We start from the raw sequence: 27420 nt of genomic DNA, 5'->3' as shown, positions 1-27420 counted from the left end.
TTACAGGTCAGCTCGAACGCTCGGCTTCTGCTTCAGCGTCTAAATTCATCAATCACCGGCTTTAAATTCACTTTGGAATTGCATACCTGTCAACCTCTGCCGATAACTGCCCTTATAAATGATTATGATTCCCCTTACAAACCCCCCAAAAACCTTACAAACACCGTACGAGTCGTACGGTGTTTGTAAGGTTTTTTGGGGTTTGTAAGGGGAATCATAATCATTTATAAGGGCAGTTATCGGCAGAGGTTGACAGGTATGTCAATGTCTCACTCCTTACTTTGGTAAACAAAATAGTTTTTACATTTTGGCTAGGTATCAGAAATTGCCGATATATTAGGGCAAAATGTTTTAGGCATTGTCAGCAAAACGCTTCCTTAATGATAAACTTACTGGCCTTGCAAAAAGTAAAGCTATTGGGATGCCATTTGGGTATTTTGACGCGGGAGTGGACTGACTTTCTTTGCCAGCAGTTTGGACACTGACGGCTGTGTGTGGACTCTTTAATGCTACGGCCCGTTACAATGCGCCAAAGTGTCTTTTCTCCAGCATTTTCCCAAGAAAATGTGGCAAATATTTACAAAAGTGAAAAGGATGCACTGGTACAACATGGTGCGCTTTTGATAGCACAGCTGTTGAGGCCAATTCTATCTCCATGTTACTGTAAAACAAAGTAAATCAAATAAGATAAAAGTGAACTCATCATTAGAGCGGAATTGTATTTTCTTTTAGCAGCTGCTGACTTTCATATTCGCACCTCATAGCTCATCCTCCTACTTTGGCCTTGTGTTCTTTTGGCCGGGTGGTGTTTTCATTTCTTTTCATATTAAGCCACATTGCCTGCACTTTTTGGAATGGGCGGACCCCCGTACGCCTCCATATGCCCCTTCGCATGTGGCGCGACGAGCTCCGCAAATAGCGGTCGATTTGCTGAATCACCGTTAGATCACGTCTGGTTTGGTCTTCTAATTGCCGTCGCAGCCTCCACGTGGAATCTCCAGGGAAAAGTTCTTCTCCAGGACGGAAACGGGCCACTGTGACAGACATCTTGCTTATTATTGAAACCATCGTAGGAACAGACTTTACCCATTAATGCTTGCAATATGATATTGTTTTTTAACATGGGAGGGCACTCATTTATCACATTAACATTGTAGTCATACTAAAAAAAACATCAATTCAATCAAGCCATTCAAAAATGTACAATTGCAATAATGATGCCAAACATATCATATTTGATACATGATTTTTGAGCAATGTGGTATTTTTTTCCTGGATACAAATCCGAAATATTTTTCAATATTTTCTCCTACTTTTGAATAGCTGTCCACTGTGTCTATGAAAGGGTTAAAAACAAACATTGGCTGAGCTCTAAATAATATAAACACACACAAGAGTGTATCATTTGCTCTTCTAACACGGCCCGCTTGGGTAATGGTATGCTAACTGATTCCTAGTTATGAGTGATTGTTTGTTTGCCTCCTTGTGCCCTACGATTGGCTGACGACCTTGGCGCTAGACCTTGGCTGGGATAGGCTCCAGCACCCCCCGCAACACGTGTTTGGATAAGCGGCACGGAAAAGGAAAAATGATTGAATGAATATATTAACCGTCGCGTGTTTGCGCTCCAAAAACAACAAAACAAACCGAACAGATGAGAAAAGAGGAAAGCATTGAATTGAAGAAAAAATCAGTCCGGTCCCTCCGAAGCCACAACGCGTCGCCAGGGAAAAAAAAATCGCAGAAAGGTCGCTAGGCCACACGTCTGTGTCCGTGTCTTATCAGGCGAATCCGGCGCGCGGCACACTCCTACGAGCACCTGCGCTCTGAGGTGGACTCCCCGAAAACCACATTAGTCCTGTGTACACTGGCAACAGCTGGCTTTTCCCGTGCGGCTTCAAATAAACATCTCGTTGAAGAGAGGCCTGTTTTGTTGGATAAACTGGAACGGGCCGGCCTCCGATCGGAGCGCCGTCCGCCGCGTCCAGAGAAATGCCGTCAAAGTCAGCTTGACAATTTGTCCCGCTTCCACGCGCAGAAATATTTGGTTGGCCGAGCGGGTCGAGTAGGGCATATTTGAAAAGGCATATTTTTCCCCCCAAGTGTAAATAAGGCGGCTTGGAATCCGACCCGCCGCGGTCCCACCGGCTGGAAAGACACTCCGCTACTGAATCGGGTCGGGCAGGGCCGGGACGGGCAGGGCCGCCCGCCCGCTCGCTCCCGCCGTCAAACGTGGACAAACATAAATATGGCAGGGAATATTTCAAATAGTTGCGGTGAACCTTAATTCATCTCAGGAGATGCTTACACAACCTCAACACGGACAAAATCCCTCGCAAGATAACTTTTACCAAGCACTTGAACACCATGTCAAGTGAACCCCTGGACTTTTTTTTTTTTTTTTGCCCTCCTCGCTCGCTCGCTCGCTCGCCAGGTTTGTTTCCTGGCTTCCTCGTTTCTTCCCAAGCCGCAGGAACCAAAAGCAAATGCAGCGGCGGACCAAACCGCAACTCGCTACTTGACAAACTCTCAAGCCGCCACTCGCTCTCGTCTTCATCTTGACGTCGCTACCTTTTGCTTTCCGAGCCTCGCCGTTCAATGGCTTTCTTTTACGAAGCGGTGCAATGGCGGCGGGTGGGAAATGAATCAAAGTGCGGTGGCGCACGCCATTCTGATTCATCACACAACGCTCATTTCAAGCCTTCGCTCTATCAGAAAAAGAACGTACGGGCGAGGCGTGTGGCTAAAGGTTCGGGTTTGTGTACATTTGTGCGGCCGTGTATACACTCGCGTGTGTGTACGTGCAAAAGAGGCGGCAAACCACAGGCTCGGTGGCGACGTGAGAGGGCCAATCAGGTGAGAGTTGCTGGCGGACTCACGCTTTTAAGACAAGAGGCCTTTTCCTCCAGAAGAAAAAAACTTCTCTTTTTTTGGGGCCATTACTAAAGTTCAGTGATGCACGCTGACATCTTTTAGCTTGAGCGCAACGGACATCCCGTGGTGACTTTATCTTCAAAATCATTGCACATTTGCCAAAGCACAAAGGCCAGAAGTGCGCCGAGCTGTCACATAAAGCAGAGGAAAATGTAAAAAAAGGGGAGCGCCCAGACGTTTAGGAGCTTATTAAATGAAAATACGACGTCCGTGTTGCGCTCGGGTCAGCCCGTAAATGAAGAAAACATATTTTTTGGCCTGCCGGATATTTCTCGTGGTTTCGCGCGTTCAACGGTAAAAAGTTCAAATTAGGATCATGGCCATAAATCAGCGGCGTTATCCACATTTGCACGTTCCGCCTGGCCGATTCCCATAAAACGTTCCGTTTCGCGCTTATCTGTCTCCCAGAAGTCACGGCGGCTCGTCTAGAATTCCTCCTTTCCCCCCCCGAAACGCCGCCGCGGGACCCGGCTGGAATTTACTACGAGACCGTTCGCCGTTTGTCGTACATCCACGCGTTTTGGATCGCTCCGGTGGCGCTTCCTGCGGCGTGGATGCGGCCGGCGGCCACGTTCTTGGGGTTACGGTAAAACGAGCGTCTAATGACACCCCCTTTCACCGCAGGCGAAGGAGGCCGCGGGAGGGGCTGCACGCGTCACTACTATAGCACTATAACCCAGGAAATGCTTTGGTTGGCCGCAGGGTAATTGGGACTGTCCCATGTAATTTAGGCGGCGAGGCAGGCGAGTCTGGCCACGCGCTCGCTGCACTTGTCTCCGACTGGCTGTCGGTCGACCGCAGGCCTGACCGAAGGGGAAGCGGGGGGAGGGATCGGTCGCGCCTGTCGAGCGGGAGATAAGGTCGCGGAAGCGGGGAATGATTTGCTCTGCTTCCACCGGGTCCCGCGTTTCGCGGCAAAAGTGGCAGACGTGCACGGTGGGATCGGCTTCTCGGCGCAGGTTCTCCTTCGCTGAGGCAGACGGAAAATAGGAAAGGGGATCGGGGGGGAATTCAGCTTAGTCAGGTCTTCTGCTTCAGCGGCGTGCTCATCACCGTGCATGTGCATGTGTGTGTGTGTGTGTGAGAGTTTTCTGCCCGCTACTCTTCACTAGTCCGACTCACTAAAGTGGGACGGACGGCCCAAAGACCAAAGACTTAAGTCTCTGTCTGCTGCCCCCAAACCACAGGTGTGTGTTTTGCCTCGCTTTGGGTTTCGCGCTGACTTTGTTCCAACGTGGCAAAGACGTGGATGACTTTTGGGGAGAGAGTGTGCCAGTGGGTATCACTCCCTGCGTGTGAAGCCAGGAAACATGTAACCGTGCCCCGCAGAGCGCGTGACGTGCGTCTCGGTGTTTGTTGTGGCTGCTGTCTTATACCTGTCTGTCTGTCTGTGGGGATTTTTTTTTTTTTTTGCGGGGTGGGGGGGATTAATGGGATTAGATGGCTTGTTCGCATGCTGTCTGCATGTGTGGGTTCTGTCTGTCTGTTTTCCTGCCGGCGGTGCGTGTCTGAGGGTGCCTATAGAAAGTTCAAAGAATGTGTGTGTGTGTGTGTGTGTGTGTGTGTGAGCAGACTGCGGGGTCACCCGTAGGTCCTCATCTCCTCAGACCAGACCAGACCAGACCAGACGCAAAGGAGGGGAGCGAGCGCGGCGGTGCGATCCGGGACGTGGCCTCGGGCCGCGACTAAATGAAAAACGAAACAAATGCTTGTAAATCGGAGACGGGATAAACTATGCTAAACCCCAAAACACACACGGAGGAGACTAAAAAGGATCTTCCTCGGAGCTGCCGACCTGCTTCCCCGATGCGGTTGTGGCCAAGGTCCAAATCAGTCAGGTATGCACTACGTTTAGACGGTTTCTTCATCGACGGTCTCTGTTTTTTCCATCTCTTTCCAATGTCCGACAAGTTACGCCATCACTTTCGACTTGGGGAAATAGTTTGCGTTTTTTTCGCAAACATTATTGTCCCTGGCCCCGGATTCTTGTGCAACAGCAATACACATCTAACAAAGCACAGATGCGGCCCGAGTCCGCAGACGTACTGTAGCTCGGAAGGGGAGACAGACTTTCAAAGAATATCCCATCTTTGCGCTGTCCTCATCCGGCCGCTGCCAAGAAACACTGACCTGCCTCTAGCCGACTCAGCCGGTATCAAATTTTCTTGGCGCTATTTCAAGCGCGTGCGCCATTGGAGAGAAAAAGCAAAGCGATGAACTGAGAAAGAGTCAGTGGTCTTGCGGGAGTTCATCTATTTGATTTGTGCACCGTTATAACCGTATCAATTCCCAACTATTCATAAAAGGTGAATGACAGACAGGAACTCTGACTGATTTCCCTTCAAAATCTTTCTTCTTTAAAAAAAAAAAAACACGTAGGTTCCTCTACATACAAAATTTATTTGCTCCAAAAGCCTGAGGCCTTTCGTAACCTGAACATTTCACGTGTTCATAAGTAGAGGCATCGACGTACATCGATGGAAAGACTGAAACGTAGCCTTAGAAGTCTCCGTTTCAGCATTTTGGTTTTCCTAGATTCTTTTGGAGGGCTTAAACAGAGGCCAGCAGCAACGCGTGAGTCATTCCTCCCCCCATAAACGACAACGTGTGCGTGCGCTTTACTTTGCATCAGCACTTACTACCTGTACCCTTAGCATGTGTACTTGGCTGTTTGGCCGTTTTCCCCGCTGACTTTCCCCGTCCGCTCCGGCGCGCCTCGGTTGGAGCCGTCGCACCGAGACGGGTGCGTGCCGGCGTGGAAAACAAAAAAAGTGGGATTGAAACGGCCAGATATGCCATAAACAGATGAGATGCTACATGTACAGAAGCCACGTTGGCAAGTGGACGGTGGCTGCAGTTCAAATGGACATGGTTGAGGCTTGGAATGGGAAACCCCAAAGCAGCTATGTCAACACAGCCGCTGGTATTGTTGGGTTTCCACCCAGTTGATTTTGGTACAGCTGCTCGCGGTGTTGCTGTGCACGTCTTGTTCGCAATCACCTCATATATATATATATTAGCAACACTTTAGAACCCAAAACATAATGTACAATTACACTCATTCAATATACAGTCATAACTTGTGTTATCTTTTCTTTTTACAACTTCTCAATTATTCAACAGGGCAAACTATGCAATATCAATAACATAACATCCTTCCTATGACCGTCATAGACACTGTACAGGATAATGGCGGCCGAAGGTAGCGTGCTAAATGCTATTCCATGTGCATGACCCGAGACTCACACATTCACGCTCGCAAACCGTATCAATTCCGTATATATATATATATATATATATATATATATATATATATATATATATATATATATATATATATATATATATATATATATATATATATATATATATATATATATATATATATATATATATATATATGGGTGTAATTGAATGTTATGGGTTTTTGTGTTGATAATAATTGCAGTAAAGTTGGATTGAAGAAACAACAACCAACGTATCACTGTTCTGATTATTTCTCCCTGTGTTTTAAGATTAAATGCAGGGTGTAACATATGCATGCATATAAACTGATTTCTGAAACCTCATTCAGCACCAAAGCAAATGTTTTTGTTTCATGTTTGAAGGCCGTCATCGCAACACTTGTCAGTTTTTCGAACGCAGACACGCACGAGTCCAAATCTGCTTAAATGCAGGCTTCCAAAGAAGCCGACCACCATGTCGTCGCTTAAGCGGGGCAAATAAATCAGCGCAACGCGAGCAATAGCCACGGCAATTTTAACAGAAAAAGTCAGCGGCGGATCCGATATTTAGATTCCCGACATCTTTTGACGATGAAAAGCCCCGGAAAAAAAACGCTCGACATACCAAAGTGCAGCGCATGGTGGAAACAAGGCTTTGCAGACTCGCGAACCCGAGTTACGGTTACGTGTTATTTCAATAAAAGACAGACTCTCAGGAGATAAAAATTCCAATGTAAGTGCACCAGTAGAGCAAACAATGCCAAACCTCAGCACAGCTGGGAAAATCCAATCTGACTCATTTCAAGAGAAATAGTGCTGGAGTCGAAATACGACGGCAACCAGCTTCCCTGCTCCAAAATGATGGTCACGTACCCTAACATCGCATGATTTATATCGCAAGGTACTCTTCTTACCGTGAAAAAAAATGACGCTTTACGGCGCCGTCAGAGTTATGACGAGGTGAGGATAAAACAACTTTTATTCAAGACATAAAAGGCATAAGTTTCCACAATTTAGCAACAAGGCTCAAGTGGCACTAAGTTGCAGACATAGACAAAAAATGGCTGTGCAAAGACCCGAGGCGAACGAGAAACTATAGCTGCAAGCCAAAAAAGCTTCTAGTGTGGCTACCTAGAGTTAGCTTGATGTATGTAGTGGCTTCCATTTTCGACGTCTAGGACATCGATTTTGGAGCGATCCTCGACTAGTAGTCACTCAAAATGCCTGTTTAGTGACGGCTACTTAAAATGATGGAGTCATGTGGCATTTTGCAATTGCACCATGTCACGGGGAGTCTTTCAGCCACAAATATCAACTCCTTGCCTGCCTTGGACTGCTATAGGTGGCCAATAATAGCCTTTCAACCAATGAGAGAAAACAAATGTTGCATTTTGTAACTTGGATTTTTTCCCTGTATCTTTTCCCTAGAAGCATTTGTAAGTAGAGGTACCAATGTGTTGATGTTTTTTTTAACAAAACGGGGGCGTGCCTTCCGACTGCAGTCGTCATTCAAGGAAAATGTCATCACGTTGTCTTTTTGGCCAACAAAAGCCTCCCGAATAGTAAAGTTTGTGGCAGTGTGCTGTGCACAAAGCGTTGCCATCCATCCACCCCGCGGAGGCGTTTTTTTTTTCTCATCTCTCGTTCCCTCTACTTAATTCTATGTCCTCTCCTTCTTTCTTCTGGAGCCAGACATGCCCAACTGTAGCCAATTAGCATTTTTTTTACCCTTTCTTCTCTTTCATTTGGTCCCCTCTTTTCTCGCCTCCGTTTGTTGTGTAAATGAGAGTTAAAGACACATTTTGAACCCCTGCTCTCTCTCGCTCGACATGAATAAACCTGCTGCCAATGAAACATTTACAGTGCCCGCATGTCCCCGTTGATCCCGTCGCGCTCGCTTTTCTCACGCCAGTTTCTTGGCATCTCACCTGAAGCACCCCCCCTTCCACTTTATCCGCTTGCAACCTTTGACCTTGTCCCGCCGTGCTCCACTTTCAACGCTTGCTGGAGGTCATCATTTTTTTGCTACCTCCTTCCTCTCCCCGTGGAACCGTTAGCGGGAACACATTCCGCGTTTCCTTCCACGCACGGCGCCAACGAAACGCCCGTGTGCCCGCCCGCCTCATTCCGGACAGAAGTGTAAAAAGTAGGTATTGGTGGTATTGGCATGTCTAATTCATTTTAATGCCTTAAAATAAGTTGTATCTTTTTTGCACTTTGCTCATATTTCATACAAAATGGGTATATTTTTCTCATATTTGAAGGGTTCCTATTGGGTTCCTATTTGGTAAGCCTAACCCTTACAAATGAGCGCGTTTCAACGTAAAATGCGGCCGGACTCCCGAAAAATCCGTGTTGGGAAAACCGTGGTGGAAGGAATGGATTTGATGAGCGTAGGCCTACGTATGCATTGGCACTTGGATTGAAGGAAGAGAACGGGGAGGGGGGTTTAGAAAGGCCAATATTAATTATCGCAGCTGGAGTCCAAAATGATGTCCCGTGTGAACAATGCTCGCAACTGTTTGTGTACACTTTGCGGTTGATCAATGTGCGGCCAATCACGTGAGCTGTGTGTTTTCAGTCGGGAGAACAGATGTGCAACACGGTGCTATGAAATCCGAGCTCTTGCCTTCAGCATCAAGTATGGCAGCCCCCGCTCTTCTCTTCTCTTCTCTTCTTTTCTCCTCTCTTCTCCTCTCTTCTCTCTTCTCTTCTCTTCTTGTCCTCCAAACCCGCCCAGAACTCTGCTGCATTATAAGACACATGTGGAAGCAATTCAGTCAATGCCCTAAGCAGGGTAACCCTCTCCTTCTCTCTCTCACACACACACACACAGATGCACAAACACGCTTTTGCAAGATTTATTCCACACTTTCTTACACCGATCATAGATGTGCGTCTCATCCATCCCCAGCAAAAGTGCATTTTGGCAGTGCCATCCTAAACTGCTATCGGGTTGTCGACACTCGCCAGTCGTGTGTAGCCATAAAGTTTTTTTTTTCTGAGAAGGTGAGCAGAGATGCGCAGAACAAAATGTGCAGCACGGTGAAAGACACGGGCAGATTCGGGGGATGCGCTAACGTGCAAACGGAGATAAAAGGCACCTTGATGTTGGATGCTGTGTTGACATGTACACATTTCGCTGTCAACCGGGGAAGACTGTCTTTGAAGTGGAGTTTTTTTTTTGACTGAGGTTCACCCGCAAGTGAAGCCTGTGACTGAAAGTCATTAACCCCATCAACTCAAGCCATTGTTTGTCTCAAATTGGATCAATCACAGTAGAATTACAAGGCCTCCCCTCGCTGGTCAACTTTGAGTCCAATACACCATCATCAATCATTTAAATACTAAACCCAGACTTATATTAAAATGATTATTTTTCTATTAGAATTGGGCCCACGCTGTGCTTATCCCTTTTCCTACCTCTGACAGCTTACAAGATACATCATTGGATTTTTGGTAACGTGCAAGACGGTGGAAGTAGTTTGCCTGCTGTTCAGAAGATAAATCTCAAGTGGGATTTGGATTTACCTGAAGGGAAAAGTTTCACTTTATACTGCCACATTTCTTTTATTGAAATAACATGACCGCTATGAAAGCTTAACGGCACTTCCATCGAGCACAACAACATTGCAAAAATATCCCTTTTGCATCAAGTTCAGGCTTGTTGACGATGTTGCAATAGACTTTGGCAGCTGGGGGTTTCCCACCATGTTCTCACTTTGTCAATCACTCCTTATAAATACATATCTCATAAACGCATAACCTACGTTGACGGGTCACTTAGCCTAGCGGGTGACATGCGAATTACAACCGACGCTCCACACCCCCACGACGTCTCTCTTCAATCGAATGGAAGAATCGTGCGAAACCCGTGAGGCCATTTGAGGGTACACTGTCAATTGGTCGCCGGTCTTTTGGTCGCCAATCTTTTGGTCGCCGGTCTTTTGGTTGTCCAGAAGGTTATTGATAATTACCATTTAAATCGTTGCTCAAATTCCCTAAATACAAACTGCGAATGACTATTTAGTCATACTTAATGCCCTATTAATTATTAGGCTAAAGAAAAGCTCAAAATTTCCCGTACTTTGATTGTGTTTTGTTGGAGAACTTGTTAAGACCCTGACTGAACTGACGTCACTTCTTAAAGGGACAACGCATGTACATACAAACTCTTCTACACTCACACGTCCGCTCAGTGAAACTGCTCATGGCCATTGTTGCCTTTTATTCATGCATAGACCGTGTTGTTTTACCTTGTTTTGTCGACGGTCTTTTGGTCACCGGTCTTTTGGTCGTCGGTCTTTTGGTCGTCAGTCTTTTGGTCGCCCGTTGTCGCGGTCAGGGCGACCAAAAGACCGCGACCAAAAGACCGGCGACCAAAAGACGGCGACCAAAAGACCGGCGACCAAAAGACCGGCGACCAATCGACCGCACACGCATTTGAGTGTGGCGTGGGCCAACGCAGTGCGGCGGATCCGACGCGAAACGGCCCGTTCGTCCGTTGCGAAATGCCACGGCGTGACTTCATTCTCCATTAATTAGAAGGCCATCAATCAATCGAGACGGAGTGCGAAATGCGATCATCTGCGCCACATTTGGCGTTGGACGAGTTCCGTTCTCCATGAAGTCATATTCCCATCTATCGTGATCATCATTGCGGCGGTCGCATCTCTTCTTCCATTGGCTTCACCCGGCGGCATCCAGATGAGACGGAAATGCTTTGACGAGGCCGTATATTAAAACGGGGGACGTGTAGCGCATGACTTTGTCACGGTGCCCCAAAGTGCTCTCATCTGCATGGCTGAGGTCATCGCAAATACAAATGCGTCGGCATGCCCGCCGCTCGTATTTCCATCCGGGACAGACTTTTACGTGTTCCCACCGAGCAAATGAAAAGGGAGCAAAGCCGTTGTGTACCGCACTGACATGGCAGAATGTTTCCAACATGGGTCGGACACGAAGAAAGTTATAATTATCCACTAAACATAAATATCCTCGTCAGATGGCGAGCGAGTCCAAGTGTTTCACATTACGACGTTGGATTTTTGACGCCGTGTGATTTAGTGCCATCGTTTTTGACGTCACAAGTTTGACTGGCGTGCGCTCCAAACCGTAAATTTACACGCGCCGTGTAAAAAGAGCAGCTCTTATTTTCTCTCTCGCTCTGTGACATGAAATTAAGACTAAATGTTTCCATTTTTTTTTTTTTGGAATGACAGTCGTGAGAGGAGGGATTTTTGGAGCGTGACTTGCTTCTTTCAAAGTCAGAAGTTAAGACACACATCATTGGTATGTAGTCGCAAGGATTTCGGCGACCAAACAAAAACACTGGATGCCGCCACGTTCATATTTCATAGTAGTTCTGGTGAATGCCGATGTAACAACGTTCGTCACGGTTAAACACTTTTTGTCAGAGCGCAAGACCGGTCTTCAAAATTGAAAGTTATTGTTGGATCCAAATGACTTGGACAGTGAGGGACTTGCAGCGTGCACGAGATTGCCAATAACAGTCTACGGCAAGGGTGTCAGACTCGGGTTGGTTCGCGGGCCGCGTTAACATCAACTCGATTTCATGTGGACCAGACCATTTTAGATATAATAATTAGATTTTTTTAATAAATGAATTAAAAGAACTGGAATAAAAGCCCTGAATATTCAGTTTTGTATAGATCTAAAACAATGTTTAGTTTAGCTTTTTTTAATATATATTTTTAGATTTTACAAAATGATTTTTGAACTAAAAACACAGAAAAAAATGATTAAGAAAATGACAATTATTGATTTAAAAGGGGGAAAATCAGGAAATATAATATACATCTATACCCTTCATTTTAATTTGATCCTAAAACAGAAAATCATTTACTTTCCCGGGCCACACAAAATAATGCGGCGGGCCAGATTTGGCCCCCGGGCCGGCACTTTGACATATGTGGTCTACAGTGTCATGTCCTCGCATGGGATCGAACGTTGACGGCAAGCGTGTCGCATCAGGACAGTGCCAAAGGAGGCCGCTGCCTTGCTTTTTTTTTATCTGGCTAAAGTGCAGAAACAAGCCCCTTGCTGTAATTTAATATTTTGCTGCCTTCACATCTGGAGCCGCATGTAAAAAGGGAAAATAGAGGGGTGGGATATGACATGGAGAGAGGGGAGGAGGCGAGGGAGGGAATGGGGGGGAGGAAGGGAGGAAAAGGGAAAAAAAGAACCCCTCTTCTCCACTGCACACATTTCACTCACCATGACCGCACGTAACGTCTACATGCGCGCACGCGTACTTGTCGCACGCACATCTACTTCTCGTCTTTCATTTTCTCTCTCTCCGTCGGACGGCGAGCCCCGGGCTGACGGGCGCTGTAAGTTGGCGCGAGCGCCGGCCGAGGTGATCTGGGGGCGATTAGGGCTTGGCTCCCCGACAGCTCCGATGATGACATTCGGCGCTTTCAGCTCCTCCGACCTGGGCGCGCTCCAAACGCCAGCGGGCCATCCATCCATCCATCCATCCATCCATCCATCCATCCATCCTTCCGTCCGATCCGCCTGGACATGAGCATGGCGGTTATCGGCCTACGGCGACCGGTCTCGGGACGTATTCGCCGCCATCGTGCGGGTTTTAATGGAGATCGGAAGCCATCGGGGCCATCCAATGCATGTGTCCTCAAAGAAAAATGAGGAAAATAATGGTGGAAGAAACAAATTTTGTAAGTAGAGGTCGCAGTGAGCAGAGGGCAGCTGCGCGTCGCTCTCAAGGCAACATGCGTCCAAACACACACTCCCTCTTTTCGCAGTGGGGCTCGGTGCCCAGATTGTCTTCATCCCCTCTGCGTCCGCCGCGCATTTCTCGACAGCCGTCAACGTCACGGCCGCTTTGATGAGGACGCGCGCTACTCTCCGTCATTATCATTCCTTCAGCTGGAGAGGAGTCAGCGCTTTTGTTTGCAATTACGCCGGTTTGAAGTGAAGAATTGTCAAGAAGAGAGAAGATGATGGATGGAAAAAGGAGGGGATAAAACAGAGCAACTCAGAGAAGAAGAAAAAAAAGCACCGAGCAGCATGTCTGTGACATATTAGTCACATTTTACCGTAATTGTTGTTTGACCCCGTCCCACACTTGTTGTAGGAGAGGGGGGGGGGCTGAAATAGTTTGGGAATGTGGTCTGCCGTGGAGGCCTTCCAAGGTTTTGTCGGATGAGTTCTGTACAAAGGGCAAAAAGGAGATTTGTGGCCGGCCGCTACGGCTTTTGGGAACGGGAGCCGTGGCGCTTCCTAAGCCCGGAGCTTGGGTGAGGATTGACCCCGTCAAAGCCGGGAGCACCCAAACGCTCTGCGCCTGTGGACTTTTTGCGCTGCCGAAAATCGACACAAATCCCCGCACGCAAAATTTCAGGCCAGGCTTTGGTAAAACCCGTACTTTCCTTTTGGACTTAAGTTTCTCAAACAAGCAGACAAAAACAAGGAATGAACGTAAAGAACTTTTTTTTTTTCGGAAGGTGAGGTCAAAGGTCGAGGGTGATTTGTCTTTGGGAAGGAAGAGTGAGAAAATAGCTGCCTTTTCAAAGATACATTTCCTTGCAAGTGAGCATATGTGAAGAATTTAGGGTATTCCATGAAGAAATGTGATGTTTCCACATGGGCAAAGGTTTGTACACTGAAGGTCTAAATCACAATGCAGTTGAGCTGAGTGAAGTTTCCATGAAATAAAGTGTCCTGAGGTTTGGTGGAAAATGGCTTGCCAGTTACATCAAGGTCAAAGAGTGAAGTGGTAAAGGGATTTGATTTGAGCAACCCTTGTTTGCTGTTGCAATCATTCCGAAAGATGGAGCGCTTCCACCAATGACGTCGATCGAGACGTCCACAGATCACGCACGGGACAAACGCAGTTCACCAAATATCCAGGGATAAAGTCTGGACCAGTTTGTTTTTTGTTTCTCTTTGCATTGTTTTTTTCTTTCTGGTTCAAAACGAAGACGTCGGCCTAAGTGGATTTGGAAGATGAAGAAGACGAGGAGGGAGGGAAAAGGCTGGGAAAATTGATTTGAAATTTCCTGGTACTTTGTGAGTCGAAGATTTCTGGTATTAGCATAACAGTCATGGTCTTTTTTTTATGAGACAAACAGTCAAAGACATGTAAAAACTCACAAGGAAACACTAAGACTGGCCATCAGATTCTCATTGATTCAGATGGGATGGCCTGAAAAGCGAGTTTTTATGATGATGAGTTATGGATCATTCCGACCGGGAAGCAAAACCTCAACCAGCATTTGAGCTAAAACGTTCCGCCATTATTTGGTACAGCGAGGAAATCGACACATGGGAACGTTGACATCATATACGCTAAGTGTAAACTATGCAAAACATGACAAGCATAAGCGACGCTAAGCAACATTCTGGTGTGCAATCAAAACATGCTTTCTGCTTTGCGCCCAGGGAGGGAGGTGTTGTATGTGTGCGTCTGTGTGTGTGCATGTGTGTGTGTGTGTGACCTACGTACGTCCTCTCCTGACTCCCGCTCTTGCCCAATAGGGAGTGTTTTTTTACGGTATCCAAGGGCAACGGCGAGCGAGGGTGGGGGTGGCCGATGGAGAGAAGTGCTGCCGCGCTTTCTACTCCCATTTGTTTGCATCTCTGATTGCGTGCGAGTGTGTGTACTCAATCCGCAGGTGGTCTTGTGCATGTACATTATCATGTTTTCATGCGTGCATGCGTGTGTGTGTGTGTGTGTGTGTGGCAACAAAGCCATGCGTGCAAAGTGTTGTTGTCAACAGGCTAACTGTTGCTGACAAGCGTACACTGACTACCGGAGTCCAAAAGTTAAACGTACTCGATGCTCCTTTCACTCCCCCGAGGCTCTCTCGCCCTCCCTCTCCATGTTTCCTTCCCAATTCCCCTTTTTATTTTCGAGATTTTTCTCTCTGTCATAGCCTCCCTGCTTTCTTTCCTGGTGCCCCCCGCCCCCTCACCTCCCTCCCCCATTAACTCCCTCCCTCCCTCCCTCCACCCTTCTTTCGCCATCTCTGATGATTTTAGCAGAGGCCTGACTCATTGGGCACCGAGCCACCATGTCAGGTAGAAAGAGTGAGCGGCTGGCCATGAGGTGGGGAGGGAAAGAGCCCACGGGCTTTCTTCAGCGCCCGACTACGGTGCGCGGGGGGCCGCGGGGTCACAGATATGTAAAACTGGCTGGAATGTGCAAGAGGGAAATGCTGAGAGGGAGGGAGGAGTGTACAGTCAGCACAAGGAAAACATAAAAAAAGAAGGGAAATGAATAATTTGACGGTTTCCGTCACCGTCGTGCCCCCGCCTTTTCGCTTTGGCCTCCGCGCACGCACATTCTGCCAGTGTTTATTTGAAAACCTGTCGGTGGGCACGGCCCCGTTCGTGGCTTCGGAAGGTCAGCGGGCGGAGAGTCGTTAATAAATACTGGTGTGGCGGCACGAGAATTTCACGTTGACCGTTCCACCGGCGCCTTCATGTTCACTTAAATGTCTCAGTCAAAAAGTCCCCAAAAAATCCCTAATGACCCGCCCCTTTCTCAATATGTCAATAATACCGGCGATCACATGCCCCTGTGCAGGTGACATTGGGTCTTAATGACAAAGAAGTACTATGGACGGCCATTTTTGTCCATGCACGGAGAGTAGCGTTCCATTCCTGAATCGGCGATGTTGTTCTCGCCCCGCCCCTTTGAGCGAGTCTCCTCCAGAGCATTCGCATCTGAGATTCTTTTCCGTCAAAATCCGGTAGACGGACTAGCTAAATCAAATGGCACCTCTGCCAGGTGGGCCTCGACTCCCACCCGGCCGTAAATCCTATAAACCCGTGTTATGCAGTCCGGAAAATGTCCAGAGGGATATGTGTGGTCTTTTCAGGTCTGGCCAAGCCCCCCCAACGCAACACTTTCCTGTTACTGCTTCCCCAATCGGGTCATTTTCCCCCATAGCCTGACCAGGAATCTAAAAGAGCAGTGGGGGTCAACAATTACATAACTGGGAAACGCTGGCTCAACTATGCGGCAGGTCACCCAAAACCCATATATAATGGAATGTGTTCTGTGTGCTGGTGTGTGGCTGTTTCTCCACCCGTGATGAAGTGGGGAACATCCCGATCTGGTTATGACGGAGCCGACGAGGAGGATCAAAGTCACGATGATAGATTGCCATCAGCACTCCCACCTGTTTCCTTTGGAATGCGCTTGCGCTCCGCCGGCCAGAGTGCGCGTCAACCACTCTCACGTCCATTGCACTCTGGACGCCCCGTGCAAACGTGCACCCTCTCTTTTTGCACGGGTGACCCGTCGGAGGAGAAACCTGGGGAGAATTCTGCACGTTGGCCGTCTGTTTCAACACGTCTGCAATTTGCGGGAATTTTATAATCTGGAGCTGGAATATGTGCTCATGTCTGTGTCTGTCTCACCCCGCTCCTCCCCCACCTCCCCGAACCTCCTCCCCTCGCTCTCTGACAGATCCAATAAGTGCGTGGGATCGTACGCCCCTCGGAACGTGCCAACTTCTTCCTGTTCGTCTCCTCTTTCCCCCTCATGGCAGCAATTTTGCGCTTCTTCGCCCGTGGCGGCTCGGCGACAGACGCTGGCTCACATGTGGCAGACATACCGAGCGTATGCACACGCTACGACGTACCGTGCGGCCCTGCTCGATAGATAGATACACGCTACACGCTCACAGTCTCCCTGGGCCTCTCGGGTTGCTGACATTTTCCATTTTTGCGCATATAAAGTAGAATAATAATATTAGTGGGTGTGACAGAGCAAGGGTCCGTCGACTGCCACTGCCAACCGCCTATTAATACCCCCCTTCCCTCCCTCCTTCTTCGAGGGAATCCGAGAAGCGGCGGAGACCTTCAGTTTACACAGCTGAGGTGCATGTGGACCAAACCCTCCATTCTCTCCATTTTCTCGGTTTTCCTCCCTCTCCCAGTCTGTGCTCTTCATTTTCCCATCTCCCCGCTACTTGCTCTGCTACTGGCTTCTTTACAATGTTCTCTTTTGCCTTTAGAATCCCGCTTTTCTTTCTAACCTTCGTTTCGGGACCCGTGTCGAGATCCTCTCTGCAATCCGAGGCGGAGGTTTGTTAGGAAAGTGCAGGAAGGATGGGTTTTCGTGTCTGTGAGTCTGCCAGATGATCAAAATCGCCTCCGATTGACACCCGTGACCTCACGTACGTGCCTAGAAAAACACCATGACAAGATAATATGTCTGGTAACCATATGTGAAGAACAGTCCACGACTGGTTTAAACTTTCTTCTCTAGGTCTGTAGCTCCATCTAGCGCATTTTTATTGAGATCACCCCCCACCCAAAAAGGATGAAACGAAAGGTCATGGGGTTCATTCGTCGCTTCACACCGCAATGTGCGGATTAGGTTCTTGCATGAAGGAATGGAATATTTTAAGAGGGTTTTGTTACAAGTATCGGCGATTTTGTCTTGTTTACTGAGGTGATACCTCAATATTGAACACAGAGATCATGAGTATAATAAACTTTGCATGCACGATTCTTGTCTTACATGTTTTGAAAGGGCAGTGGTGTCAAAAAGTGAGGCCCAGTGGACCAAAAAGGTTACCTTCACACGAGACTGGCGTTCTGCTTTCGAGGAGAATGTTTACCCTGGTAGAGGCATAACATCATCAAGTTTCAGGTTGTCATTCTTGATTTTGCCAGTAGGTCGCGGTTTTGGGCCACAGGTAAAAGCAACATGGCTCTTTAGACTATTAAACTGATTGATACTACAATAAAGGGAATTATACTTCCATGATTCATAGATATATATACTAGATGGCTTGACATATTCTCACACAGAGTATCATTCTATTGATAATACAAAAAAGCCACCTTAGTGAAAACAGGAACGTGAGACAACATGGAGGAATTCAAATCAACTATACATCTAATCCAGCTAATAAAGAAAAATAAGATGAATTTAATGTATGACAATATGAGTTCAGTTCAATTGCGTGTAATGCATAAGGAAAACCACCAGAGAGAGCAAGAGGATAAGTAACTCGCGAGTCGCCCTTGTCACAAAAATGAAAAATCAAGTCTCAAAAGAACCACATTTGTAAAGATAATCTCAAAAATCGATCACATTACTAAATGGGGTGCCACGTAATAACATTTGGGTACGTTTTAGTATGATTTCCTTACGTTTGGCCACCTAATTATTGCTCGGAACCCGCGTCCGGCGTCACGCTAACGTTTTGCCCGTCTTTCTATTCCACAACAGAGTTGGTTGGGGGGGCTTTGCGAGTCGATTGGGGCGGTGAAAGCAGTTTAAAGCTCCGTGTAATGCATGATAATGTGCCCGGCACCGGGGGGGCACCGGTCGCCGAGTTTCGGGATTATTTATCACAAAACATTTGTATTCTTCCGTCAGAGAATGGTTGATCCCGGATAGCTTCACACTAATCCTTGGCTTCGTTCATTAAAAAAGAAGGCAAAGCAATGGAACTGCTGCTCTCCAGCTCCTCTTCTTTCTTTTTTTTCCAGAAATGTAATCATTTCTGGAGAAGCTTAACCATCTGCTTGAGGTTAAGTCTGCAAGCAGATTGTGTTTTCTGCTTATTTAAACCTGCATGGGGATTGGAGATTTTCAGAAGGGGGGGCCAAGGCTGCGGGGAAATAGTTCCAGGATACCTCGCCGTTTGTTTGAAAGCATCCAAAGCCATCGAAGAAGGCAAATGTTCCGCACTCCCCCTAATAACGAATCATTGCCGTGGCCTTCATCTCCCCCTTTTTTTTCCCTTTTGGTTGCTAACAAGCCTCAGGCTGCCCGCAGGGCCCTCAGCCTGTGTCATCGGTTCCCGGAAAAGACTTGAAGAGAGTTGAAGCCACGAGCACACATTTGCATTAGGATGCCACTCGTGTCTGTGTTGATCCACAAAGGCGTCCTTTTGATTTGCGCCTCGCTCGCTCTCTGTGCTTCACTGTTTCTCCAACTGCGCGGCTATCATTATACAACAACATCAAAAAAAGCCCCCCGCAAATGCGCGTACTCCAACAATTCATATTTTGCACTTGCGGTGAACGACATCTAATCGTATGAAACACTACATGATCTAATCCTCGCAATAATACCCGATTAGAGACAAATACGGTGGCTTTTACGTTGATGATGTTGATACACGTGCGGGGCAGCCTACGTGAATTAAAATCTTGTAATGCCCATGTATGTGTTTGTTAGACTACCTCCTCACTGTCACTTTCATTAGGCCCGTCCAAAAAAGAAGCTCAGACATAATTGTGATTGAAGCTTAGTATTCTTAATAACACGGCGGGTTGCTGTGTTTGTGGGCCTTGATTAGAGTGAAAGGGGGGCGGAATGGGAATTATGGGGTATCGGGAGTGGTCCGACGTGTCGTTCTTGGACAATCCTCTTCTCTCGAATCAAAGCCAGCATGCCGTTTGCCCTCCTTAATCCAAATCTGACTCCGACGTCTGCTGTCAAATTGACGCCTTGTCGTCTCTTTAATAGGCCACTGGAAGAGACTGGAGGGGAGGAAATGGTTAAACGTCGCCAGTAATTAGAGTCTCGACATCCACCAATACGGAGCTTCAAGGACCCGCTGCCTGCCCCCCCTCCCCAGCCAGGCTCTCTCTCTCTTTCTCCCTCTCTTTCTCCCTCACTCACGCCTCCCAGCCGGCTCCTCTGGGTGTCTAATACAGTGGAAAATCAAAGTGCGAGCTTCCCCAGTTCACACACCTCCCGTGTCGTGCGCAGACGGGGGCTCGCATTTAAAGTCAGTCGCTTTGCAAATATGTCCCAAAGTTAAACCTTAAACAAAAAAGAACACATCTTTTTTTTAAAATAGTTAACAATGCGCGTTTTCCTGAATAGCCAGGGAAGGTGACTTTTTTTTTTACGCACCAGGGGGGCTTTTCAAAAAATGGAGCCCGGATTGTGCCGCTGGGTGCCGGTGACCGGGCTGGTGATTTCCCTGCTCTTGTGCGCGTGTGTGGTGGATCTCGTGCTGGCTCAGATTCGCTACTCCATCCCGGAGGAGCTGGAACACGGAGCTTACGTGGGGAACATCGCCGAGGACCTGGGTTTGGATGTGGCCAGGCTGTCCGCGCGCCGATTCCGCATCGTATCCGGAGCCAAGAAGCAATACCTGGAAGTCAACCTGGAGAACGGCATTTTGTTCGTCAACGAGAAAATGGACCGAGAGCAAGTGTGCGAGCGCAACCCCACTTGCTTTTTGCACCTCCAAGTTGTCATGGAGAACCCGCTGGAGCTGTACCGGGTGGAGGTGGAGATTTTAGACGTCAACGACAACTCTCCGACCTTCCCCTGGAGCGAATTTAACGTGGACGTGACCGAGTCGGCGGCGCCGGGCTCTCGCTTCCCGCTGGAGAGCGCGCAGGACCCGGACGTGGGTAGCAATTCCCTGCGCTCCTACCAGCTGGGCGCCAACGCGCACTTCCTCCTCCACGTCCAGACGCGCAACGACGGCAGCAAGTTTGCCGAGCTGGTGCTCGACAGCCCGCTGGACCGCGAGCGGCAGAAGAAGCACGAGATGGTGCTGAGCGCCCTGGACGGCGGCTCGCCCGAGCGCTCCGGGACCGCCGTCATCACCGTCACCGTGCTGGACGCCAACGACAACGTGCCCGTCTTCGACCGTCCCGTGTACCGGGCCACGCTGGTGGAGAACGCGCCGAGGGGGACGCCCGTGCTGAGGCTGAACGCCAGCGACTCGGACGAGGGCTCCAACGGCGAGGTGACCTACGCCTTCAGCGGCCACGCGCCGCTCAAGGTGCGCGAGCTGTTCAGCGTGGACCCGTACACGGGCGAGATCCGCGTCAAGGGCGTCGTGGACTACGAGAAGGCCAAGGTGCACGAGCTGTACGTGCAAGCGCGCGACAGGGGCCCCTCGGCCGTGGCCGTGCACGGCAAGGTGCTGGTGGACGTGGTGGACGTCAACGACAACAGCCCCGAAGTCATCCTGACCTCCGTGTCCACGCCGGTGCAGGAGGACGCGCCGGCCGGCACCGTCATCGCCGTGATCAGCGTGACGGACCGGGACGCGGGCGACAACGGCAAGGTGGACTGTCAGATCCCGGCCAACGTGCCCTTCCGGCTGCACTCGTCCTTCACCAACTACTACACGCTGGTGACCAGCGAGCCCTTGGACAGGGAGGCGCTGTCCGAGTACAACGTGACGCTGACGGCGCGCGACGCGGGCTCGCCGCCGCTGTCGGCCAGGAAGACCATCCTGGTGCAAGTGTCCGACACCAACGACAACGCGCCGCGCTTCTCGCAGCCCTCTTACACCGTCTACGTGACGGAGAACAACGCGCCGGGCGCCTCCATTTGCACCGTCAGCGCCTTCGACCCGGACGCCAACCAGAACGCCTACCTGTCCTACTCCATCGCCGAGGGCCAGATCCAGGGCATGCCCGTGTCCACCTACGTCTCCATCAACTCGGACAACGGCAACGTCTACGCCCTGCGCTCTTTCGACTACGAGCAACTGCGAAACTTCCAGATCGCCGTGCGGGCCCAGGACGCCGGCTTCCCCCCGCTGGCCAGCAACGTCACCGTGCACGTCTTCGTCTTGGATCAGAACGACAACGCGCCGGTCATCGTGTCCCCGCTGCCCAGGAACGGCAGTGCGGCCACCGAGGTGCTTCCGCGCTCAGTGGACGCCGGCTACCTGGTGGCCAAAGTCACGGCGCTGGACGCCGACGCGGGCCAGAACTCGCGGCTGTCATACCAGCTGGCCCAGGCCACCGAACCCGGGCTCTTCAGCGTGGCGCTCTACACGGGCGAGATCCGGAGCGCGCGCCGGCTGGTCGACAAAGACGCCTCCAGACACCGGCTGGTGATCGTGGTCAAGGACAACGGGCAGCCGCCGCTCTCGGCCAGCGTCTCGGTGGTCCTGACGGTGGTGGACGCCGCCCCCGAGTCCCTGCCGGACTACGGGGACCCCACGCTGGGCCCCCAGGGGCCCTCCAACCTGGCGCTCTACCTGATCGTCTCGCTCAGCGCCGTGTCGCTGATCTTCCTGGCCGCCATCATTGTGCTGGCCGCGGTCAAGTGCTACAAGGAGCGCGAGCGGCCCCCCAGCGGCTACCGCCTGCCCCCCCTGGCGCGCTGCTGCTGCGGCGGCTTCCAGCCGCCCGAGCAGCCCCCGCCGGAGGTCTTGAAAAAATCCAACCTGCTCTCCTCCGCCGCTCGCAAGGTGCCCACCAACTGCGCGGAGACCGGCGCTAGCGGGGGCTGCGGGGGCCCCACCCAGCCGTACTGTTATCAAGTGTGCCTGACGCCCGAATCCAGCAAAAGCGACTTTATGTTTTTGAAGCCGTGCAACAACCGAGCCAAGAGCGCCGAACACTCGTGGGGCGCCACCGTCAACCACGGAGCCGGCACCCCCAATGAGGTACGTTACGCCGAGCGCCGTCAAAAGCCATGGCCGCGGTCGTCCAATCCATTTTGACCGGCAGTGTCTAATGAACCAACCTTCCCGGTCTAAATGAATTGGACGCCTGGCGCCACAAATGCCAGTGAATCTAGAGTTCATGCCTGACTTTGTGTCTGAATGGATTGGACGCCCACCGCTGTCCATGGTGGCCAATGGTGGCCAAAGACTATTTCAATGTCCTCCCCGCCTCGTGTATGAACTCAGAAAATCCTGACTTTCCACTCATCGCGGGGCGTGTTTTGCCAGGAAATGGGCCGAAGAAGATGTCTGATTAGCTTTTAATCGACACGTTAATCCTCCGCCGAGCGTAACGACGGCGCGTGCGAGCGCTGACAATGAAGCCAAATGCGAAAGGAAGTCGACATTTGCAGATGGCTCCGGGGCAAGGAAACACCATCAATTCCGTGAAAAATATCAATCATTCTTAATGGCTCGTCCATCAGCGATACGAGGGGAGTCCAAATTGCTCCCTGCGCAACAACAAGTCAAGGGTAATGGACAAGGTGAATGACAGCTCACATTCGTTTGTCCTCCCTTTCTGTCCGTTTTGGCGCAGGCCACAATTTATATAGGACAAATCTCCCCCCCGGCTATCCCTCAAGGGCGCCGGAGACACGGCCATTATACCGCGCACAATGTGGCGGCGTCACGTCGGGAGGGCTGTCCATTATTGATGAAAAATGGCAAACGTTCTGGTTTTGGGGAGAGGACACGGGGAGGGGGTGGTGCCGGGTGGGGTGGGAGGGGGGCGCAAGGACACGGCTGGACTGAGACGAGACGTGGGCCGCTTGTAGATGGCTCCCCGAGCCAGCCCTCCCGCCCACCGTGTCCTCTGGGTGCAAGGAGAGACAATGATGAAAAGTCATATTTGTCAGCGGGGGAGGAGTGGAGGGAGAGGAGGGAGAGGAGGGAGAGGAAGGAGAAAGGCGAATGGAGGCAGGGACCATGTCACGTTTTTTCACTCTGGCAGACGAGGCCATTAATGTTCGCCTGCCTAGGTTTGTTGCCGTGCGTGATGTACCAGCGGGCCCGGTTCTTGCCCTGGGTTCCGTCTATTTGGGGGTGCATGAGCATTAAATTACCACTTGTCTTCACTATTATCTCTCATTTCCACCTCGAGTTGCCGGGGCCATCTCCGGGGCAGACTTGCCAAGGTCAGTCAAGGGCCACTGCATCCCGACTAAAATGGGGCAAAAACATTCTTTTCTTACCGGAACAAATTTTCCTATGATGTCGTTGAAGATTGTGCATCACATAAGGCCCGGAGTCACGTTTTAGACACAAGGGGGTTGTCCGCCCGCCCACCCACGGCGCCAAATTAGCCAGTGCGTAGCGCGTGCGCATACTAAACTCCAGCAGGCAGACTGACAAATGTCATTTCGGTCACCGGCTCGCCGCTTTTGGCCGGGGCCGACGAGGTCGCGGATCCTTGAGGAGAGCGCGTCCTCCTTTAATTGGCTGCCTAATTCCCCGACGGACACGCGCACGCCGGCACGTGCGGGGGGATAGAGGTCGGTCGGTCGGTCGGTCGGGGGGGGGACGCGTCATCCAATGACAACGTGATGCCACGCGAGGCTGGGAGGCAGACGACCTCCGCCGCCCGCTCGTGACAAACCTTGCTCATGCCGTCGAATATTCATGTAAAGCGCAGGCGGGGGAAAAATAAGGCGGAATAACAATGTTCCTTTTTCTCCGCGGTGAGCTTCCCTTTGATCATTTCAGTGGTTTCATCCCGCTGGGCTTCTAATTGTTTTTGTTTGTTTGTTTGTTTTGTTTTGTTTTTTTTTGCTGCTTGCTAGACTAGGGCCACACTTGCAATACACAAGCTAAAAATAGCACTTGGTGCAATCATATCCAGTGTTGTTATGGCTATTTTCAATTGCGTTTTCTCGGCCTACGCGCGCAGAATACTAAAAAATGTTGACGTCTAGATGACAGTTTGATAGCAAAGGAGAGAAGTCGGTAAGCCGCCATTTGACCAGGAGTGGGCAGGCATTTTTGAAACCGCCGGTGACTCATATCCGAAATGAATCTCATCACTTGGGTGCCCTCTTTCACCTCTACCAAAGCGCCACAGAGGACACAAGCAAAAGCTCAGCTGTGCCTTTGTGTTAGGCATCCGCATGAGGGCAGTCTTCGTCAATCCACCACTTTAGTGGGATCAAAAAACACAGCAACACTTCGAATTAAAACCTCACAAAGTGGCGGCCCGGGGGCCAAATCTGGCCCGCCGCATCATTTTGTGTGGCCCGGGAAAGTAAATCATGAGTGCTGACTTTCTGTTTTAGGATCAAATTAAAATGAAGAGTATAGATGTATATTAAATTTCCTGATTTTCCCACTTTTAAATCAATAATTGTCATTTTTTAATCCATTTTTTCTGTGTTTTTAGTTCAAAAATCATTTTGTGAAATCTAAAAATATATATTTTAAAAAGCTAAAATAAACATTGTTTTAGATCTATAAAAAAACTGAATATTCAGGGATTTTAATCCATTTATTTAAAAAAATCTAAATATTATATCTAAAATGGTCCGGCCCACATGAAATGGAGTTGACGTTAACGCGGCCCGCGAACCAACCCGAGTCTGACACCCCTGCCTTACAGTGTCAGGAATAACAAACTTTTACGCTTACTAAGTGGAATTGAAGACACCATCGGTGTCTAAAGTGCAGCATTGAATGATGAAATGCGTCAAACCGTTTCAGCAACAGCATGCAGTATTATCATTATAGGCTTTAATCCTTATCATGATGTTTTGCTCAACACCGTTCAAAGTCATTGTTGTTGTTGTTTTGTCTGCAGCTGAAGCAGCCAAACACAGACTGGACGCTGACAAAGAATCAAAATTCTTCCATCAAAAGGTAACATTCCACGTGCATGAAGTTTTGCGTGCACAGCAAAAGCTAACGACCATTCTATTTGACCTTCCGCGCAGTTACAACTCCATCAACATGGACGGAACGCTGATGCGGAAGGCCATGCACGCCGACCCGGAAAACTACGCCACGCCCATGGCGCCTGGACAGTACTGGACGTGGGGCACTCACATGAGAGGCACCAAGGGTACGCCAAATTAAATTCAATGCCAGGAAAAGTCACCAGCTGAAAGCCGCTGCCAATATTTTGCGGTGGTACCTCTACTTACGAATGTCTCCATATTTTGAAAGACTTAAACAGAGTGGGTCGTATATAACCAACAATGCCAGTTCAGTGTAGAATGCATCTCTACTTCTGAAAAATCCAAGTTACAAAACCACTTCTGTTGCAAAGTAGAAGTTCCACTGTAGTATTTCTAGATAAGCAAATTGTACGCCATTAACCTTGTGCAATGAGGCCTTCTTCTACCTTCTCCTTTTATTTTCTACAGCAGACTATAAGACGTCTCCATCAGCCGGCAGCGTGACCTCTCGACCCTGGACCCCTCGGTGCACCCCTCCGCCTCAACAGCAAGCCATCAACCCCTCACACCCTCACCCGCTTCCTCATCCTCACCCGCCGCCACCGCCGCCGCCCGACTACCACCACAACGTCTACATCCCCGGGACGCCGTCGGGCTTTTGCACGCTGAGGCCGGCGGTGCAACGCGGCGACTTGGACGTCCATAACTCTTTCTCCACCTTCGGCAAGAAGCGACGTCTGCAAATGTCGCCGCAAGGGGAGGCCGCCGTGATCAACAACGATCTGTACAACGACTGACGCCTGGCCCCGACGGCCCAATTGAGCGAGGGACGACGATCGTTCGTCACGTAAATGAATCCGCGGCGTTCTCGCCGGCGGCTCGTCACGTGAGTTGGGCGGGAGGGGAGGTCGGGACAAGGACAAACGGCAAATGAACAGCTTGAACGCTGAGGCGAGGGGGGGCTTTTTCTGCTTATTTATGGGACAAAATGTCTTGCTGTGTTTTCTATTACTATGATTCATACCAATAATTTTTAGACAATCAAACGGGAGGTCCAGATGTGACTTACAAAGTACGTGATAAGCATCAGTAGGCCATTGTTTTGCACATCTTTAATTCATACTAGAGTGGTATTTCTATTTACAAAATGAATTTGAATGAAAAAAAAAGCATCATGGAGCCTCATGCAGGCCCTTCCCAGCCAATGAAAGAGCAGCTCCATCATGTCAATTCAAAAAACAATCAGACATTTGTAAACAGGGGTACCACTATAGTATATTGGGTTTTAAGAATATATTTTTCCTTTTTGTCTGTTCTTCTGCTTACATGTGACAAACATGCTGTACTGTACATTATAAGGGAGACTCCTCACATGTCTACTGTGAATACATTCATGGGAATAAAGTATTTTTTTGCATTACATTGCCTTTTAAAAAGTCCTAAGAGAGTGGAATTCGCCAAATCGGTATGCAAGATGCAATGCGGTGTAAGTCTTGTTCATTGAGGTTTAATTTACTGGAGTCAATTATTTTGAGGGTGAAAAGGGTACAGCTCCGACACGGCTTTTGCCTGGGTAAGCTGTTTTCCACCTCCACGAATAAACACAGTAAAATGCTAACATATGCTAATTGGAATGCTCGCTCGCATTTCCATTTGCCCGCAGAGGACAACGGGAGCTTCATTACCTGAACAAACAAAACTCCGCTCGGGAAAATATCATTTTAATTAAGAGCAGCGACCATTTTCGGGGGGGCTTTGGTGGCCTGCTCCAAATGCCACACCTGGATGGGAGCTCCGAGGCCCCAGAGCTTCTTTTTCTCTGCCCTTTTACTTGTTAATTCTGGAGGAAATTGTTCTGCAGAATACGCATGGCTAGCGGCCAGGAACAAAGCAGGTTTAATTAGGTCGCCCTGCGTCTCAGACCCAGAA

The 27420-nt window shown here is 49.4% G+C and overlaps 1 protein-coding gene and 1 long non-coding RNA gene across 4 annotated transcripts in view; one reads left to right on the top strand and one right to left on the bottom strand.

Annotated features, from left to right (window-relative positions):
- Window positions 1-529: 529 nt before the first annotated feature.
- Window positions 530-27420, bottom strand: part of LOC144081929 (uncharacterized) — a 38495-nt gene continuing 11604 nt past the window's right edge. For both annotated transcript variants that reach the window (XR_013303064.1, XR_013303063.1), the window contains exons 4-6: window positions 8788-8905; window positions 758-1034; window positions 530-661 (exon numbers count right to left, since the gene is read on the bottom strand). This is a non-coding gene — a long non-coding RNA (uncharacterized LOC144081929). The remainder of the gene's footprint in view (window positions 662-757; window positions 1035-8787; window positions 8906-27420) is intronic.
- Window positions 19818-26911, top strand: LOC144081922 (protocadherin-10). 2 transcript variants are annotated; one of them, XM_077608480.1, is made up of 4 exons: window positions 19818-22546; window positions 25395-25453; window positions 25528-25655; window positions 25963-26911. In XM_077608480.1, the coding sequence occupies exons 1-4, from the start codon at window positions 20054-20056 to the stop codon at window positions 26286-26288; spliced, it is 3006 nt and encodes a 1001-aa protein (XP_077464606.1). In that variant the 5' UTR covers window positions 19818-20053; the 3' UTR covers window positions 26289-26911. The 2 variants fall into 2 exon arrangements, with proteins under 2 accessions (XP_077464606.1, XP_077464605.1); XM_077608479.1 differs by having other exon boundaries at window positions 25960-26911.

The sequence above is a fragment of the Stigmatopora argus genome, chromosome 9 (assembly GCF_051989625.1).
Source record: "Stigmatopora argus isolate UIUO_Sarg chromosome 9, RoL_Sarg_1.0, whole genome shotgun sequence".
In the NCBI taxonomy this organism is placed as follows: domain Eukaryota; kingdom Metazoa; phylum Chordata; class Actinopteri; order Syngnathiformes; family Syngnathidae; genus Stigmatopora; species Stigmatopora argus.
This window is presented reverse-complemented; position numbering and strand designations above follow the sequence as displayed.

Excerpts from the sequence above, each read along its gene's own strand:
- LOC144081922 (XM_077608479.1), top strand. The coding sequence starts at position 20,054 with ATGGAGCCCGGATTGTGCCGCTGGGTGCCGGTGACCGGGCTGGTGATT. Across the intron at positions 22,547-25,394 it reads GAGCCGGCACCCCCAATGAG|CTGAAGCAGCCAAACACAGA; the intron begins GTACGTTACGCC and ends TTTTGTCTGCAG. Across the intron at positions 25,656-25,959 it reads TCACATGAGAGGCACCAAGG|CAGACTATAAGACGTCTCCA; the intron begins GTACGCCAAATT and ends TATTTTCTACAG.